Genomic DNA, 20,041 nt, shown 5'->3' with positions numbered 1-20,041 from the left:
AACATAACATTTATTACTTGAGGTGTATTTGATAGTTCAACCCAGGTCCCACTATTATAGAAAGATTGTGAAGTTGACCCTCAAGCTATCTCAGTAAGTACTTAAGATCATGGGCTAAAAAATGAGGAAAGAATGATAACCAAAGATATATGAGTTTTTTATTAACAAGAGGATTAACAAGACTGTAACAATTCCAAATGAAGAATATATCTGCTAAAACCAATGATTTAATTCAAATTCAGTTTTCAGATTTTAATATCCAAAAATATAGTATCCCACATGGATTTCAGTGCATATGGTATTAAAAAACAAGAAATGATAATTTGTATATTTGTATAAAAAGGTAACATTTACCTTCCTCCTCCTGGCAAATGTAGCAATTTCTTTGTACAAATTTCTCAGTTCATTAGGTTAATAACTACCTGTTATTCATAGATAATGCCTTTGAATTACACAAGCATAGGAGAGTTTTCTACTCTTGCATTTCCTATTAAGGACCCAAGTGCATTTATTATGAAGGCCACCATAAAGCCATAGGGTCTTATTTTATAATTGCTTCATAACAAAACTTCAGATAGGAATGATAACAAAGTCAATAATAGCTTTCCCCTTTTCTAGAATTAAGCTTTTCACTTCTTGGGCAGGCCTCTCTTTAAATTTGGAAGAGGCTGGTCTATCTGCAAACAGACATATATTTTCACACACTGTAAGTATACAGGATGACAGTTTGATTTCACTGTAGCTTATACAGGAAAACAGAAATTAAATAACAGCGGAGTCCTAATTGAATCCACCTAGAAGCACTAGTCATTGATGAAACTTTGTGTTTGGTATAGTTTTTCAGGTGCTAGCTTGTGTTTATTTCCAATAGGGAGATTTCAGTTTCAATCGCAGAGGTTTACTTCTAAAGTTGTGAATCTGTGCATCTATATGCATACTGGACAAATTAAGCTGGAAGATGCTGTTGGCATGTTGGGAGAAATATTATTCATGTGGGCACTTGTGTTGTGCCTTACAAGTAGTTTAGCTTCCTTGGTTCTGGTCCGCTGATGGACAGCAGCACCCGTTAGTCATTTGGACACACACTCACTCGCCCTCCCATTGCCAAAGGCTCTTACTGCCAACAAATTTGAAAGGTCAAATCTCCATCAGTCACATGAATTGTGCTATGGGCCACCGGCTTACAAATAACAGAAGGTTTTCCTTCATTATAAACCAATAACAGCTAAATTTTAAAAGTTCAAAAATAAGAACAAACACTCCCAGTACTGTCCCTTTAAAACTGATGGAGGGCACATGGAGTGGATGTGTCTGGTTTTTCCCTACCAACCCCATGTGGGGTTCTTTCTGAATTGAACAGGGCTTTCAAGTGTGGCATCTATTCCTTGGGGTTTCCATATGAGTGAAGAATATGCTGTATTTGGGAAAAGTTTAAATAAAGTTTTTTTTTTCTCATAAAACTCACACAGGAGGATAAAGTCTGTTAGGAGACTTCACCTCTCCTATTTATATAGGGAAACCCAGTTGGATCACGTTTCTTGGGGCTTCTTTGATCTCCATGTGGCACATTCTCAGCTCACCCTTGGAGCACCGGCCCTGAGGCCCTGTGCTGCAGACCAGAGGTGGGAATGAAGAACCCCAGGGGAAGGTCCCTGTCAATGCACCCTGTGAAGGCGATAGAGCCCCACAGGATGGCTAAAATCGAAAACTGTCTGGAAATGCTTTTGAATTTAAAAAGTATATAAACAACCATCCCTTTGGGAATTTCGAAAAAATATGAATGAGGCAACCTAAGTCAAAGTGATAATGGTCTCTATTCTCACTTTAAGATCAGGGCACTGACAGAGGATCCACAAGTTTTCATTACAAGAATCTTGGTAGGGGCAGTCCCTCCCTTTTCCAACTTGGATTGCCAACTTCTAGCAGTCTCACATAAGTTTTCTCATAGTTTTCTATTAATATATGTCTGCTCCTTCTCAGAATGATCACAGGGAACTTTATGAGCCCTCTTTATATTTTCGGCCTTCCCTTAAGATAAGAAGATAATAAAGGACTCATTCTATAGCACATATTTCAAACAAACCACTTCATTTTAAACAAAATGGATTTCTTTCCTGACAAACACTGAAAACACAAAGTTTCTTTTAGAAATTTCAGAAGAGCCACCATCAAACGGAATTAATGAGTGGGCAAAACATACTGTGTCGTACTCAGTGGCCACATTGTCTTTCCCTTTCTATGCTGCATTTCTCACCTCAACCCTTTCTCAAACTCAATCATGCGGTGTCAAGAAAAGGACTAATTCAGCAAACAGAGTCCAAAGTTTGCGTGGACACTAAAGTAGTGGTTTTATATGCATTTTTTCTTTCCTTTTTGAGAAAACTTTTAAATTGAGCAGATCAAAGCTTGGAAGTTACATGTATGACTTCATCTTCTAAGCACTTCATACCTATCTACCTACCATAGAAAAACCCTTTAATTCGTTATGCAGTCTTGAAGAGGCACCAAAAATCAAACTTTCTTTTCAGTAAGATTTCTCTGTGCCTTTGAACAGGATTATCAGCACAACATGAGTTTAGGCAAATATTACTTAAAAACAAACCCCATTTTTGCAAGTTTTCTTTCTTTCCTTTGCTTCATTTCTGGCAAATTTAACAAATACTGAAAAGGAGGTATTATGCCAAGGTTAAGGGAGACAAATACTAAGTTGTAGTCAAGATATGCCTGTTGTCAGAAACCCCACGGTGGGACACAGTTTTGACAATTTTAGTAAACCTAGGTTTACAAAAAACTGGAAATCATATGGAGAAATCTTCCAAATTCAAGAATTGCATCCAAAAGCCCTATCAGGAGTAGAAGTAGTCTCTAATATCTCTTAGGCAGAACGGCAGATAAAATCTATAGAAATCCTTTGGAAAATGCTGGGCAAATGGAGTAATGGATAGAAGTCTCGTTTGTAAAAGCCTCACTGATACAGTTGACTGCCTCTGACTGCCAGCCTTCCAGATGGGCCTCCCCACACCTGTGAGGGTGTCGGGAGCTAGGTGTTTGTGTGGAACAGGAGACTCCAGTTCCAGAGCTGTTTTCCTTGATTTAGCCCAATTTTCCATTGTTTTTGTCCTCCTGGACTGTCACTATTTGAAGGTTCTACCCAGAGTTTTTCTCCTGTTGGTGTTAACCGTGCTTACCCTTCATGCGGTTTGAGGCATAATACATCTTCACATGGGCCTTCAATATCTTCCTTCCGGTTGCATATACTCTGACTTTAGAATAGACCCAACTAGCAAGATCCCCTCTCTACTAAAAATAGACAGAAATGATCTGGACAGCTAAAATTATATATATAGAAAAAAATTAGCCGGGCATGGCGGTGCATGCCTGTAGTCCCAGCTACTCGGGAGGCTGAGGCAGTAGGATCACTTGAGCCCAGGAGTTTGAGGTTGCTGTGAGCTAGGCTGACACCACGGCACTCTAGCCCAGGCAACAGAGTGAGATTCTGTCTCAAAAAAAAAAAAAAAAAAAAAAAAGATAATAGTTAGCCACCCTTTACGCAAGAGTGCACACACAGAAGGCTACCCCTGAGTCTATGCTTTTTTCTTTCCTTCAATTGTCTGCCAGACTTCTCCATGATCTAAGAGAAAGGTAGAATACATGTTTAAGAAAACTAGAATGGGTTTTGACTGTTGCTGTTTTATACCGTGCTAACTAAACTAAAAGACTTGTCAATCATAATTATAAGTTAGGATCCTAACAGACACTATAATTGGGGACTGAACAGGTGTTGCTCTTTCAGTTGAGGGAAGGCACATTAATCACCTTGGGACACTTTCTACAGAAAACAAGGCTTAATATTACAGAAAAGCAGTAGGAAGGAAAGAGAACTAGTGAAGGAAAAGCAATTCTTTGCATGTATATTATTTTCAACTGTATTCTTATTTTTTTAAAAAATTTATTTTCAATTATTATGGGTACATAGTAGTTGTATATATTAATACTTATAGGGTACATGCGATGTTTTGAACAAAACATACAACGTGTAATAATCAAATCAGGGTAATTGGGGTATCCATCACTTCAAGCATTTATCATTTCTTTGTGCTAGGAACATTCCAATTTCACTCTTTTGGTTATTTTAAAGTATTCCCTAATTTATTGTTGACTATAGCCACTTTGTTGTGCTATCAAATATTGTTCATTCTATCTAAATATATATATATACATAAACATTTATTTATTTATTTATTTGAGATAAGGTGTCACTCTATTGCACAGGCTGGAGTGCAGTGGTGTCATCATAGCTCACGGCAGCCTCCAACTCCAGGGCTCGAGTGATCCTCCTGCCTCAGCCTCTGGAGTAGCTGGGACTACAGACATGAACCACCATGTCGGCTAATTTTTTAATTTTTTGTTTAAGAGACAGGGTCTTGCTACTGCCCAAGCTGTTCTTGAACTCCTGGGCTCAAGTGATCCTCCTGCCTCAGCCTCCCAGAGTGCTAGGATTACAGGCATGAGCCACCATGCTTGGCCCTCTAGCTATATTTTTGCACCCATTAACCATCCCTATTTTATCCTCCCCTCCCCACTTCCATTCCCAGCCGCTGGCAAACATCATTCTACTCTCTGTCTCCATAAAATCAATCATTTTAATATTTAGCTCCCACATATGAGTAGGAACATGTAAGATTTATCTTTCTGTGCTTGGCTTATTCACCTAACATAATGTTCTCCAGTTCCACCCATCTTGTTGCAAATGGCAGGATTTCATTCTTCTTTATGGCTGTAGAAGCAAAATAATTCTAAAATGTCTTAAAAATATAGTCTAGAACCAAATAACTATTTGTAGTAGAGTCTCCCAAGACTCTTCCCTCAGTTTCTTTAAGATACTAAGATGATGACTCTTGTTTAACTTACACCAAAGGGGAGGCGTAAACAAGTCTAAGATTCCTAGATCATAATGATATACAAGCACATATTATTGCTATTATTGTTATAACAAATATTATTAAAATACATTTAGAATAGCAGGTAATTATCAGTTTTAAATTTGAAGTAGTAGTAGTTAAATATTTACTTCTAATAGAATGTCAAATATTAGCAAGATATTTGATATGAACCATTTTATATGTATCATATACACACACACATTTTTCCCTCACTGTGATTAGCACATTATAAACACTTAGAGTTAAAACACTAGTAAGCCAATATGACACTTGAAGACTTACCTTGGGGGCCAGGGTCTCCTGGTGGCCCCGGCAGCCCATCCTTCCCTGGTGGCCCAGGCCTCCCATGAGCTTGAGCAGCCAACATTGCTGCTGGCAGCTTGAGCTGGGATAGGAACACGGCCATCCTCTCTTCATTTAAGAAAGAAAAAAATAATATAGCATGTAAGAGAATTTTTTAAGGAATAGTAAAATATTTATTATAGTATTACTTTATTCATTGATTGGGGGAATGTCAGAGAGAACTATGTCATCACATCAACAAAATGGTAATTACAAATTTCATGGATGTCTTTGATTTAAAATGATACCAAACCAAACATTGAAGTTGATCATTAATGGCTACGTGACAAACTCTAGGAAAATATTTAGTGACTTGCTGTAAGATTCTATCTTTGGGCCGGGCGCGGTGGCTCATGCCTGTAATCCTAGCACTCTGGGAGGCCGAGGCGGGTGGATCGCTTGAGGTCAGGAGTTCGAGACCAGCCTGAGCAAGAGCGAGACCCCGTCTCTACTAAAAATAGAAAGAAATTATCTGGCCAACTAAAATATATATAGAAAAAATGAGCCGGGCATGGTGGCGCATGCCTGTAGTCCCAGCTACTCAGGAGGCTGAGGCAGTAGGATCACTTAAGCCCAGGAGTTTGAGGTTGCTGTGAGCTAGGCTGACGCCACGGCACTCACTCTAGCCCGGGCAACACAGTGAGACTCTGTCTCAAAAAAAAAAAAAAAAAAAAAAAGATTCTATCTTTGGTCATATAAATGTATAACAGTTTTATCCATGACCTGATGAAGATATTAAATGCACCTTAACATTCATTAATTTAGTTTAAAAAATTCAAAATATATAAGTGCTGGCATTGTGATAAGTGCAGTGGGATATAACAGTGAACAAATCAATCTTCCTAAAAAGGATGCTGTTGTCATAAAGTGTACATACTATTGCAAAGAGACAGACAACAAACAAGTAACCTACAAAAATTCTACACTTTAACTTCTCACATTTTTGTTACTGATGTTACAATTTACATCTTTTATATATAGTGTATCCATTAACAAATTATTGTAACTGCAGTTATTTTTAATTATTTTTGTCTTTTAGATCTTGTACTAGACTTAAAAGTCATTTATGAATGACTTTTCTAATACCATGTCAGTATTACAGTATACTGAATTTGACTATATTCATGCCTTTACAGTGAGTTTGGTACTTTCATATATTTTTAGGCCATTAAATATGAAATGTCTATTTCAAATCAAAAGTTTAGTTTATTATATCTCAAACAAGAAGCAGTACAATTAATCAAAGTATGTGCCTAAATTATTGACACAGTTTTGCCATTTTAACAGTGGCTTGTTTATGCCAGCAGCAAAGAAGCCTATAGAGCAAGTGGCAATGAAATCACAAAAGGTGTTTTCCACAGCTTGTTGAGAATTGAATATTTTTCCTTGCAAGAAGTGGTCCAAAGCCTGGAAGAAGTCGTAGTCAGTTGGTACAAGGTCTGCTGAATACTGTGGATGACAAAGAGTTTCCAAGTCCAGCTTCTATAGTTTGAGCAGCTTTGTGTGACATGTGGTAGAGCATTGTCTTGCAAGAGGTTTGGCCTGTCTCTATTGATCAATCTCATCTGCTTAATTGCAAGCAACCTCATCATATCATCCAACTGGTTGCAGTAGACATCCACTGTCATTAACTGACCAGGTTTCATGAAGCTGTGGTGGATATTACCAGTGCTAGACTTCCAAACAGACACCATTAGCTTTGATGAACATTTGGTTTTGGACTGTGTTTTGGCATTTCATCTTTATCCAACCATTGTGCCAAACACTTCTGACGGTCAAAAAGAATCCATTGTTCATCACATGTAACAATACAGTGTAGAAATGCTTTGCCTTTATATCATGACAGCAAAGAAAGGCAAGCTTCAAGACGATTTCTCTTCTGATACTTATTTAATTCATGCAGAACCCATCTATCCAGCTTCTTTACCTTGCCAATTTGTTTCAAATGGTCAAATATTGTTGAAATAGGAACATTAAACCTTGTTGCTAATTCATGCATAGGTTGGAATGGATTTGCTTCCACTATAGCTTTCAGCTCATCATTATCTACCTTGGTCTCAGATCAACCACATGGCTCATTTTAAAGATTAAAATCACCATAATGGCATGAATCAAACCATTGATGTACTGTGCATTCATTAGTCACATCCTTCCCAAACACTTTGTTGATATTTTGAGCTGCATGCATTGCATTGGTTCCACAATGGAACTCATATTTGAAAATAACATGAGTTTTTGACTTATGCCTGGTTTCACAAAAATTGCTCTAAAAAATTTGAAAGATAATCATAAGCCAAAATGTGCATTTTAAAGAATGAGGATATGCCTTCACAATAAAAATAAAACAAGAAGTGTCAAAGTGAAATGTCAGTGATATCAACTGTCAAAATTAAGACTTAAGGAAATCAGACATTCCATACTTAATAACTTATATAGTTAGTCTCCTTTTGTTTCAACCTGAGGAAATCCTTTTAGCATTTCTTAAGACAGATCATTAGAACAGTGTATAAGTGTTCCTTTCTTCCTGAATCCACACCAGCATCTATTGTTTCTTGACTTTTTAATAATAGTCATTCTGAGAGGGGTAAGGTGATATGTCATTGCGGTTTAAATTTGCATTTCTCTGATGATTAGTGATGTTGAACATTTTTTCATATGGTTCTTGGCCATTTGTATATCTTCTTTTGAAATGCTTCTGTTCATGTCTTATGCCTACTTTATAACAGCCTGAGTTCTTTGTAGATTCTGGTTATTAGCCCTTTATCAGATATATATAGCTTGTGCATATTTTCTCCTATTCTGTAGGTTGTTTACTTTCTCTATTGATTATTTCTTTGGCTATGCAGAAGCTTTTTAATCAAGTCCCATTTATTTATTTTTTATTTAATATTCATAAATTCTTTCTGTAGGCCAACATATGGAAGAGTTTTTCCAACATTTTCTTCTAGCATTCTTTTTTAGTCTTTTATCCATCTTGAATTAATTTTTGTGAGTGGTGAGAACTATGGATCCTGTTTCATTCTTCTGCATGTGGCTATCCATTCTCCCAGCACCATTTATCGAACAGGGCTTCTTTTCCCCAGTGAATATTGTTGCTGCTTTGTGAAATACCAGTTGGATGTATGCAGATGGTTTTATATCTGGGTTCTCTGTTCTGTTACATTGCTACATCTCTCTTTTTGTGCCAATACCATGCTGTTTTGGTTATTATAGCCTTGCAGTATGGTTTGAAGTTTGGTAATGTGATGCCTCCCGAAACAACAAATGTTGGCAAGGATGCAAGCGATAGGAACACTCTTACACTGCTGGTGGGACTGCAAATTAATACAACCTCTATGGAAAGTAATATGGAGATACCTTAAAAAACTAAAAGTAGAACTACCATTTGATCCAGCAATCCCACTACTGAGTATTTACCCAAAGGAAAAAAAAGACATTCTATAATAAAGGCATCACTAGAATGTTTATAGTAGCACAATTCACAATTGCAAAGATGTGGAAACAACCCAAGTGCCATCAGTACATGAGTGGATTAATAAAATGTGGTGTATGTATACCATTGAGTACTACTCAGCCATAGAAAACAATGGTGAACTAATACCTCTTGTATTAACCTGGATAGAGCTGGAGCCCATTCTACTAAGTGAAGTATCACAAGAATGGAAAAATAAGCACCACATGAACTCACCATTAAATTGGCAATAACTGATCAACACTTATTTGTACATATGTAAGTAACATTTGTTGGGTGTTGGGCAGGTGGGAGGGGGGAGAAAGGGATGGGTATATTCACACCTAATGGGTGTGGTGCACACTGTCTGGGGGATGGACATGCTTGTAGCTCTGACTCAGGTGGTACAAAGGCAATATATGTAACCAAAATGTTTGTACGTCTGAAATATTTTGAAATTAGAAACTAAAAAAAAAAATGAATCTTTGATTTGAAAAATTCAGCCTTCATTTTGTCCATACAAATATTCCAGGAAAGTTTTTTTCTGTTAAAATTAGTGTTTACTTTGTTAAGTGAAGACCAAACTACAGATAGAACATAACAGAAATTTTAACTGTCAGTTAGAAAATACAGAGACCAAATCACACAGACCTTGTAAACATTTACTTCAATTTTTTCCAGTCTTCTCACTCAGATTAGTTCATTCAGTTGAATGGCAAAGGCATTTTTCACTTAAACAGATATGTATGTTTTACTTTTTTTTTTGATAAAGAGTAAATTGCTTCTGAGTAAAACCTGTTTTTTTATGAGTTTTCAATTTAAAAATTATTTTAAGACAACGTAGGCCCTTACTGCTTAAGAAAGTAAAACAGATTTTTTTCATATAGAATTATTAATGAAAAAGCCCTAACAGATATTAAGTATTAGCTGTAATTATTCAAAGAGAAATCATTCTACACTCACATTCTTAAGTCACAAAGCAGGCAGAATGGAAACATATTGCAACACGTACGGGACTGGAATCTCTGGCCATAGACTGAATGATGAATGAGAGCCCGATAGAGATCTGATGGATGCTGGTCCCCATTTAAGATCAAAGAGCGATATATTAAATCACTTGCCTTCCAGCAACATTCTTACTCCCTGAAAATCTACCTTGGACATTTGGTTGATGTTAATATATTTTATTCCAGTAACTTAATAAATAAAACAAATATCTAATTAATATATAGTCATAGTTTTATAAATCACCATATTGAATATAAATATACTGTCTTTATTATATGAAATTATAAACTGGATATTTTATAATAAATATCACATTCATATGATCACAGTTTGAAACTCTACATAATATTTATTGTTTTTCACTTTAAAAAAGATATGTTTCAGGTACAATTATTCTTAATTTGAAACGTATCTCTTTGAATACCTTCAATATCTAAACAAAAATGTTCACAGTACTAATTTTTCCTCTTTAATGTATGAATTAAGTTTACATGTACTTTGGGTGGTTTTTAATATTTCTAGTAAACCAAAATTATTTTAAATAATTGCTTCTAACTGTAAATTATCTACCTTTGAGATATTCCCAGAAATAGTCATTTAGCATAAGGGTAATTACCTCTTCTGAACCCTACCCTAATGATCTATAATTTAAAATAATATGTTTCTCAGCACCTAAATGAATTATAAAGGCCAGTATATTCTTAATTTCCTTTCCTCTGTTTTCAGGGATCCTTAGTCAATTAAACTATTTTTGGCTATGCTTTCTAATGAGGCAGAAAATTAAAGAATTCAGATGGAAGTATGTATAAACAAAACACACATATTCCATCTGCTAAGGCAAAACCACAGCAGTCATTCTGACAGCTGAGATCAAGGCTTGGTTTCTTTGGAAAATGGGCTTGTTAATAAAATGGAGACATTAATATTAATGTGATAATAAACTCCATTATTTGGAGAAGGAAGGGACATTCAGATGTCATCCAGCCCATGTTTACTTTCTATTTCACAGATAGAATTTGTAAATATTTCAGAGAGAAATTAATCTTTTTCTCCTAATGTCCATTTAAATGCTTAATTACCCATTTTCTTGGGATAACTTCAGCTTATTTTATTTTGCTACCCCATTATGGAAATAGAGAGCATTTAATGAGTATTTCCCTTGGGAAATCAGTCATATGGTTGATAATATGGTTACTTATTAGCCTTCAGGTTAAATAACTTTCACTCACAGACTTGGTAATCTGCTTTGTAAATCACTTTTTGGTTGCATTATTCCAGGGCTTTTACATGTGTCTTTGAAATATAGAAACCCAAATTAAATATAGTTCTCTCCTAAGGGGCAAAAATACTGGAAGAGTAATTTCCTGTGATATTTTAATAATTATTTTCTAGTTTCATTAATTATTAATTCAACAGCATCATTTGGTGGATTCATATTAATATTTATTTTGTGGTTCATTATGACTCACAGGTTGTTATTACTTCATTTACCTCTGGCCCAATCCTTCACTACCTTTATAAGCATGTTGCTTTGAAATGTTATTATGACTAAAGATGATAGATTGAACATATGCATCTGCAGTAACTACCTCCTGAATCCCTGTAAAACAATAATAAGATATTCTTAAAGACATAAAACCACAAGAATGGAGAGAATATGAAAGGAGACAATAGAAACAAAATTTTGAAAGCTGAGAACCAGGAGGCTGAGTGATATATGACTTAGCAAACTCAAGAAAACCAAACCCTTCCACTAGAAGCAGAGGAATAACCTGATTTAAACCACAAATCCTCAAGAGGCTCAGGAATTGGCAGTACAAGTTATTTCGGGGGTGAAGGAGGAGAACTAAAAGAAGGAACACTGATTGAAACCCTGTTTAAGAAGTAGTCTTTGAAATTCCTTTTTCTACTCTACACAGCTGGGCAATCACCCTTCACCAACCCTAGCAAAAGACTGAAGGTCTATTGTCTAAAAAAGGTAAATAGTCTGTCTCTGCACTGGGGACCCTAGACTCCACCGAGACTTGGGCTTCCATACTGAAATCAAGAAAAATAAATTAGTGTTGACATGCTCAGTGTTGAGCTGGAAGCCAGTAGGGAATGGAAGCATTTCCACTGGGGAATCTGACCACACTAAGAGGAAAGATTTAAAGAAACTGAAATTGAGGGGCCCTCACTTAAACAGCCCAGCTAGACTACCCTACAGTGAAGCTCATGGTTGGCAAGCCCTAGTGTTCACTCACAACTTTTAATCAATTTTTAAAAACTTGCTCTTATATATGAGCAGATTACCAAGGCTTACTGCACACTGAGGAAATCCTATAAACTGAACAATAGAGTCCCAAACAAATAAACAGAAAGAAGCAAATCAGAAGTAACATGGACTATGTTGTAAAAAATATTTTTTAAAACGATCTACATTTGTATCTCCAGTGATGTGTATCTATCAGGCGATGTGTATATTATGTATACATACATAAATTAATATCTTAGTTGTAGAGAGGCAAGAGAAGATGTTACGACCTTAAAGCAGTAGAACAGGATAATATATATATTTACATTCGTTCATATATATGTACATGAAACATATGTATGAAAAATGGAGAAAACAGAGGTAAGGGGATTTCCTGAACACTAGAAATCTGGAGACAGAAATATTGTTCAGGGACATTTAGCCCTAATCTTCCTTTTCTCCTGCAGTTGCAGGCATGGCCTTGTTGGGCCCATGCTTATCCCAAGAACTAAGAGAGCCAGATGTTTGCACACATTTCTGCATAGGTTGGTAAATTCTTCTTGCATGCTGATGTAAATCCTCAAGTATAATAAGATGGTGTAATAGCCAGAATTAAAATCTTAGCTCTGGCAAGATCCTAATTTATGTGGGCATCTGCAAAGCCCTTATAAAGCCAAAAGACGCTAAGCTGAGACACATGGACAGCATCTGTCCTTGCTCCGTGTAGTCACTTTGCTTACAAAAGGACTTGATCTGTTGTTGACCAGTCAAATTGGGAATTTAATTTAACTTCAAAGTGGATGCATGTTTGTGCATTGTGATCCACCTGGAACCCAGACTTGGGATTGCTGTGAAGACACCCCCTGCCACCACGGTTAGGTCTGGGGAGGGGCATAAGGATGCTAAAGGACAGGTGGGCAGGCTGGGAAATAGCCCAAGGTGTGAGATCTGTGGACGTTGTGTCCGTGGAGTCACCTGGGAAGCCCCAAGGAGGGTGGAAAAGCCCCATAAGGAGATCTCAAATTTTGGGTCCTGGTCTGGGATTTCACTGGAGGCTGGAATCTGGACATCTGGGATGATAAGTGTGTGGGGGGAACAAGACTCCCCCGAGCCCCTACTGACAGTCCGTGACCTGCTGCACAGCGAGAATGGCTCCCGAGGCTGCAGGTGTGCGCTGGCGCGTGCAGCAGAGATAAGCACTGGCCGTCACCAACACCGTCTCTCGTGAAACCGCGAAGAAAGGAGAGGCAGGCGGGTGCTACCTAACTGTAGCACTTAGCCGTCTGTACTACTTAACCATAATTGTTTTAAGACGGGAAACTGGGAAACTTAATCTTTGCTTTTAGAGAGAAAGCTTTCTGAGAAAGGGAACTGTGACCTTGGAGCTCTGTGATTTGTGAAAATGGAGTTTTTCTTTTTTCTTTTTTGTAAATGGTGTTCAGAACCCATGGGAAATGTGACTTCTCAGTGGAAAATGAAATGGACTGAATTGAAACGATCTTGGTTCAAATTAACTTAAGTGCTAAATAACTAAATTCTGGGCTTCAGGTACAATTTTGTTTGGGAGAAGACAGTTTTGCTGGACTGGTATCAACAGAGATAAAAGGAGAGGGATGTAACATGTGGAGTCTCAGAGTCTAGACGTCTCAGGAAAGAATTTCCTGTGCGTCACATCAGAATATTGTCTTGAGGTTAAGACATCCTGTACTCCTGAGGGAGCCCTGGCTCTCGTGGGGTCCAGCCACTCACCTGGAAGGGACTGAGAGAGGCAGAGGAGAGATGGGGGTGAAGTCAGAAGAGACCTGACTCTGCACCTGTCAGTGTCCAGAGAGGGAGGTTTCTGAGAGCAGTAAGGGGCAGGAACTCAGCAGGGAAGGATGCAGACTTAGAGGGGGAGCTGCTCAGAAAGCACAAGCCAGGCGAGCCTGCCCTAAGACAGATGGAGAGTGGCCCAATTCCCCTGACCTCGCCCCTCAGAACACTCACAGCCCTTCATGGGAGTAGCCACAGAGTGGCCTGGGAGTGGGCAGCATGGGGCCTTCCCCGGGTGGGAGTAGCAGTGTCTCTTCTGCTGAATGCACGGAACAGGCCACCAGGGGCCACACCTTCATTCAGTGTCTGCTGGGCTTGCAAAATGAACACCTCTCATATCTCAATATATCATTTTTCTTCTGAAAATGCTTGTTTATATTTTCTGACATTTTTAATCAGTCTTCAAAAAGTTAGACTAATTAACTACTAAGCAATTAAATGTGTTTTTGTCTAAAGCCTTTTAAGAGAATGAAGTTTAACATCAAAACTACCTGAGATAAAAGATAGTGACACTAGAGCCCACAGAAATTAAGAGTTAAAGGAAAACTTTAGATTGCAATTCAAAAACATATATTTGCTGGCATTTCTCTTTTTATGGCTGTGGCCAATTAAAGGCATGGATGCTGTCTGAGATCCCAGATATGTTGTGACCAGGACCAGCTTTCATGGACGTGCTACCTGTGCAGTCTCATAGGGCCCCATGCTTAGTTTAATGCTCTACTCTGGCTGTCTTAGAATTCTCAATCATTTTTGAACAAATGCACCTGCATTTTCACTTTGTATTGAGCCCTGCAGATTATGTAGCCACTTATATATTCTTCAGTGTTCCTCTGGAGAGCTTGAGATGTCTTTTTCAAGCAGTTAATGCTTGAGGGATGCTTGTGGAGGGGGAAATGAATGCTTGGATTGCAAATTTTAGATCCCATTCCATGATGCTTGATGCACAGTTCAAAAGAAAAGAAAAGAAAAGATTTCTAAATTTAAAGGCAACATTAAAATTACAAAGAGAAGACTGATAGTTCAATAAAAAGAGTGGACAATTGCATTAATAAACTGTCAAATAAGACCAGGGTAAAGACACTTAGTAGAGATCAAGGTAAATTGAAATCAGCAGCATTAATTCATGACTGCACTGTCACTAAAGCAGCTAAAATGTCCACTGTTACTCTGCTCTAACTCCAGTGCTTATAAAAAACAAGATAATGTTCACCCAAGCACTGAGATTTCAGTCTCTAATGCTAATTATTATTTAAACTAATCAGAGCTCCTTAGAGTATAGCTGATTCCATGTTTGCATCAGAAAGCCTCAAGATGTACTCATAGTATTTTATAATGTTATTCCTCACAAAATTCAACAATCTATTTTGGCTTATGGAGGCTACACAAAGGGAGTAGAAACCATGAGAACCAATGTGGATTTATTTATTAAAGACTAATAATACCCATTTTATTAATCTTACAGTTGAGAAAAGAGTTCTTGATTTTAGCAAATCATTTGAAAAAATCATGTGATATTCTTGTGGATAGACAAAGAAATGCAGAGTGTATTTTTAGGATAACTATGTGGATTCAGAGATCAATAAATAATAGATTAATAGATGATTTATAAAGGGTAGAAGAATCCAGTGGCATTTAGAAAGGTCTAGTCCTTGACTCTTGGCTTTTTTATTCAATATTTTAAACAATCAGAATGATGACATGCTTAAAAAATTTAGTTGGAAAGTTGTATGATCAGCCAATTTGCCCGACAAGAGACAACATTTCAAAAGATACCTTTAGGTTGCAACAAGGTATGAGTATAAATCATTTGAAATTAATAAGAAGAAACATAAGATCACATACTTAGATTTTAAAATCGAACACAAATCCATAATGAGAAATACCTCATTTAAAAATGTTTGTATAAGGAAGATTCAGGGTTATTAGTTAATTGAAAACTCAAAATGAATCAACAACAAGATAATGATGCTTTCCAAAAAAAAAAAAAAAGCAATGCTATCTTAGACTAAATTATTGAAATTCTAGAGAAGGGGTCAGGAAACTTTCTCTGTAAGGACCAGACAGTAAATATTTAAGCCTTTGTGGACTACAGTTTTCCTGTCACAATTTCTCAGTCCTGCTGCCGCAATGTGAAAGCAGCCAGAGAAGATACATACAGAAATGAGGATGGCTGTGCTCCAGTACTTTATTTATGGAAATAAATTCACATTTCAGATCATTTTCACATATCATGAAATATCCTTCTTTTGATTTTTAAAAACCATTGAAAAAAGTGACCTCTCCCCACCTCAAAAAGCAAACACCATTCTCAGTTTGTAGGCCACACAAAAACAGGTGGCAGGTGGATTTGGCTGGTGGGCTACAGTTTGCTGACCCTGGCCTAAATTGAAAGACATTGTACTTTGCCTTGGTCAAAATACTCTTGGGTAAATGAGAGCCATTTACAAAGTAAGTATTTCCCAAGGTGACAATAGTGAGGGAGCTAGACACATATACTCTAGAGAAAACTAAGGAGGAATATGACAGATATTGAAAAAGATTCAAAGGGCTGTTTTGTGAACAAAAGAAGATACTTCACCTATGTCATTTTACAGAACAGGCATGAGAGGAAGTTCCAGGCAGGCAAAATGTAACTTAGTGTAAGGAGGAATTTTGCTGTTGCATGACTGTCTTTCAAGAATGTTGCTGAAGGGATTCCCCATAGTGGATGGGAGGTGGGAATCAGTGAAAACTTCATAAATGTTATTAAGCAAACCTAACCTTCAAAAATCCTTAGGACCTCTTGGTTAATATACTTCTTTATTTCATCAAATGAAACTGCATCAGCCTAAAGAAGGAAAAAAAAAAGATCTGTTAAAATAGAGCATAACACAAATGAATAAAGAATAGAAATAACTGGGTTGGTACGCATACTTGAAACTTCTGTAGAGATACATTTATCAAGAAAAATGCTTTTAGCAATTGACTATATTGGGCAATAAATCTCTCCTGTTTTGATCAAATCTGGGAATAAGTTGAAGTGCATAATTGCTTTAAAAGCTGTGGGCTGGAATTATTAATATAACCAGTGATAGCAACATGTTTCGTATTAAATAGAAAGATATGGCTTTATACAATTAGAAAAGACATTTTCTATTACTTCATTTTATAAAATTAAAGAATGTTATCATGATGTGAGTATCCCAATCACAATTTAACCTCTAACCAATCCCTGGGCACTGCCAAAGTCGGTATCTGATTTTTATAATGTATCTTCCAAGGACGAGAACATGGAGGAGAACTACAATTATGCTGGATTATTCTTTAAAATGTTTTATTCATGGGATAAAACTTACTAAGTTTTACCCATTTCATGGTAAAGCTTATTCTGTAATGTACACATTGCAAACATGTAAGTGCTTAGCAGAGGGTCTGGCACATAATTTTAAATGACAGCCATTGTTACCCCCACAGAGACCAGTTTAGCTTTGTTTTATTTATTTAAAAGGCATTATCATTGCTTTCATTGTAAAAGTGATACACAGTCAATACAAGCCAGGAGCTCCCGGAGCTCTCAGCACCACTTACCGGGGTGCCAGGGATGCCTGGAGACCCTGGAGGGCCTTGGTGGCCGGGGGATCCCATAGAGCCTTTAGTTCCTGGTGGCCCCACGGGACCTACGGCCCCCTTCATCCCTGTTAGGCCTGGTTTTCCCCGTTCGCCTTGCGGGCCTCTGTCTCCTGGAATTCCCTGATCACCCTGTTAAAGAAAAAAGATAACAGAATTATCTCTTCTGGAACTACATCAGCTGTGGTGAGGAGCAAAGGTTCTGGATGCATGCTGGCACTTATTAGCGATGCGGCCTTGGATAAATGAATTAAGCTCTGTGCCCTGCCCTCCTCTCTTACAAAGTGGGGATATTAATAGTATACACTGAGTAGCGTGATGTTGAGAAATAAATGAATTGACCCCAAAAAAGTGCTTACACCAATGTCTGGTGCCTTGGAAACACTCCATACATAAAAGTTAGTAAGAATGTTAATTGTACTTGGTTGCTAGTCTAGAATGATGGCGCTTTTGAAAGTCAACACCAGCTGCCACTTGAGGCCTGGGTCTCTTTTGCAATAATAAAGCAAGGTTGCCAAGAGGATCTCATCACTGAGATTTTTCACTTAAAAAAACTTCAGGACATTCAAAACGTCTCCTAAATCACGTGCTTTTCCCCATCCTGCACTTTTTTCTGTTTAATTGGTCTTTATTAGACTCTGGGTTTGTCTTCTGTACTTGTGTTTTACATGTGTGTGTGTGCATGTGAGTGTGATCTCTGTGTCCTAAATATGTACAACTCAGGAAGGCGAGAAGGGAGAGCCTTTGAGAAGGTTCAAAGCAGGTGACTTGTCGGGGGAGGGCTGCCACTGTCGGGGGAGGGCTGCTACTCGGTAGCATAAACGAACTATAAGAGAATTAGTTGAGTAAGATGTCATAATAAATGAGGAAGAGATTACATTAGATGTGCCTGAATCTGATATTAAGTTTCTTTAATACTCTCTTTTATCCTGCAATGTGTCCACTACTGTACGTGTTTGTGCAAGAGAAGGAGAGAGAGGCAGATCGTGGCAGATATTTCAGTCACAGATTTTCAAAGATTCATTTACGCAACTCCAGGAGGTTATGTTCACACCAAATATGATGAAACAGTGCTTGAAGCTGCCCTCTATCTCATTGTATTATTTTTTTATTTGTGACTACTTTGCAAAAGGCCAAACTCTATTTATCTTGATTTTAAAAACAATAAAAAGAAATGAACCATTAGATCTGTGTGATATGGAATGTGAAGAGGTATAGAAAGAAGCCATGAAGAAAGAAAGAAAAACAGTTGGGGCTAATAACAATGCTACTGTCTTTGTTATAAAAATATATCTGCATACAGGTCTATCAACCCAGCTCACATTTGGAGAAATTTCTGAGATGACTTAAAAAAAAAATACCATCACATTTTGATCAATGATCAATACTCTGATCATGTGCAAAATAAACAAAATCTTTAACATATTAAAATTATTTTATAAGTTAGGTAAAAAGATGTTCATTATAGTGAGGTTTATTATTAAGAAAACTGAAAATAATCTAAATGCTCAGAAAAAAGAGGAGTAGTAAGTGAGATAAGGTATATTCAAACATAATAACATATATTAACCACAATTAAAAGGTAGGTGTAGATCTATATTTGCTGACAGAGAAATATGGTCATTATATACTATTAGGTGAAAAAAGTCATATATAAGATGGGGTAAACCCACTTTGGGAAATGTATATATGTATTATTTTAATACATATATGTGTTCACTATACATATGGGTGAGAGATGGAAATATGTCCAAAATATGAAAGTGCTTATTGCCAGGATAAGTGAGATAAGTTAGATTTTTTTCTTTCTTTTAAAATTTATAATCAGCATGTTCACACTCTTTCAGTTACTGTAGATTATTTGTGTAATAACAAATAAAATCTACTAAACTAGACACCAGTTTACAAACACACGTGTTTAGAATTACATAGGATTACACTGAGTAACAACACTTGAGTAACCCGCTGCAGTGGCAGAACTCTAATCCTGCTAGAAAATGTTAAAGTTCATTTAAGAAAATAATGGGAAGTTGCAATAATGATATCCACAACCAAAATAATTCAAATAAAAGCATATAACACAATTGGCATTCCTAGTGACCAGGATACATTCAGTTGCCCCTTTCCATTTCTCTGGCCCCTCACACCACCTTCCTTACGCTACGTAGTCTTCCTGTAGGCCAGCGGTTCTCAACCAGGGCAATTTTGATCTCCAGGAGGCATCTGGTAATGTCTGGAGACACTTTTGGTTGCCGTAAGTGGAGGCATGGTAGTGCGCGTGCATGCAGTGGACACAGACCAGGGATGCTGCTAATCATTCTGTAATACACAACAAAGAATGATCTGCCCCCAAATATCAACAGTGCTGAGGCTGAGAAACCTTACTTTAAGTAAAAAGAACATGGGCAATAGTTATAGTAGGGATTTGTGTCTGAGATAGGAGTATTATAAAAGCTTTCCAAACTGGAGTGGCACAGTAGACTTAGCTGTGTTCAAAGGTCAGCTATGTAGTGTACCTGCCATATGACCTGCTCTGGGTCCTTTAATTGTCATATTTTACATCTAGTGGAGATCTTGGGTCACATACCCTCTTTTCATATTGTGAGATTTATAGGGGTCTAGAAACATAATTGTGTAACCCAAATA

The 20,041-nt window shown here is 37.2% G+C and overlaps 1 protein-coding gene across 1 annotated transcript in view; it reads right to left on the bottom strand.

The window, feature by feature from the left end:
- Window positions 1-20,041, bottom strand: part of COL19A1 (collagen type XIX alpha 1 chain) — a 308,626-nt gene that overhangs the window by 2,645 nt on the left and 285,940 nt on the right. Inside the window, exons 47-49 of the mRNA XM_045542219.1 lie at window positions 17,357-17,527; window positions 16,550-16,616; window positions 5,226-5,354 (exon numbers count right to left, since the gene is read on the bottom strand). Coding sequence (XP_045398175.1) covers window positions 5,226-5,354; window positions 16,550-16,616; window positions 17,357-17,527 — 367 coding nt within the window. The remainder of the gene's footprint in view (window positions 1-5,225; window positions 5,355-16,549; window positions 16,617-17,356; window positions 17,528-20,041) is intronic.

Source organism: Lemur catta, chromosome 2 (genome assembly GCF_020740605.2).
Source record: "Lemur catta isolate mLemCat1 chromosome 2, mLemCat1.pri, whole genome shotgun sequence".
NCBI classification, from domain to species: Eukaryota; Metazoa; Chordata; class Mammalia; order Primates; family Lemuridae; genus Lemur; species Lemur catta.
The sequence above is the reverse complement of the archived record's forward strand: the minus strand, read 5'-3'. Positions and strand labels throughout refer to the sequence as shown.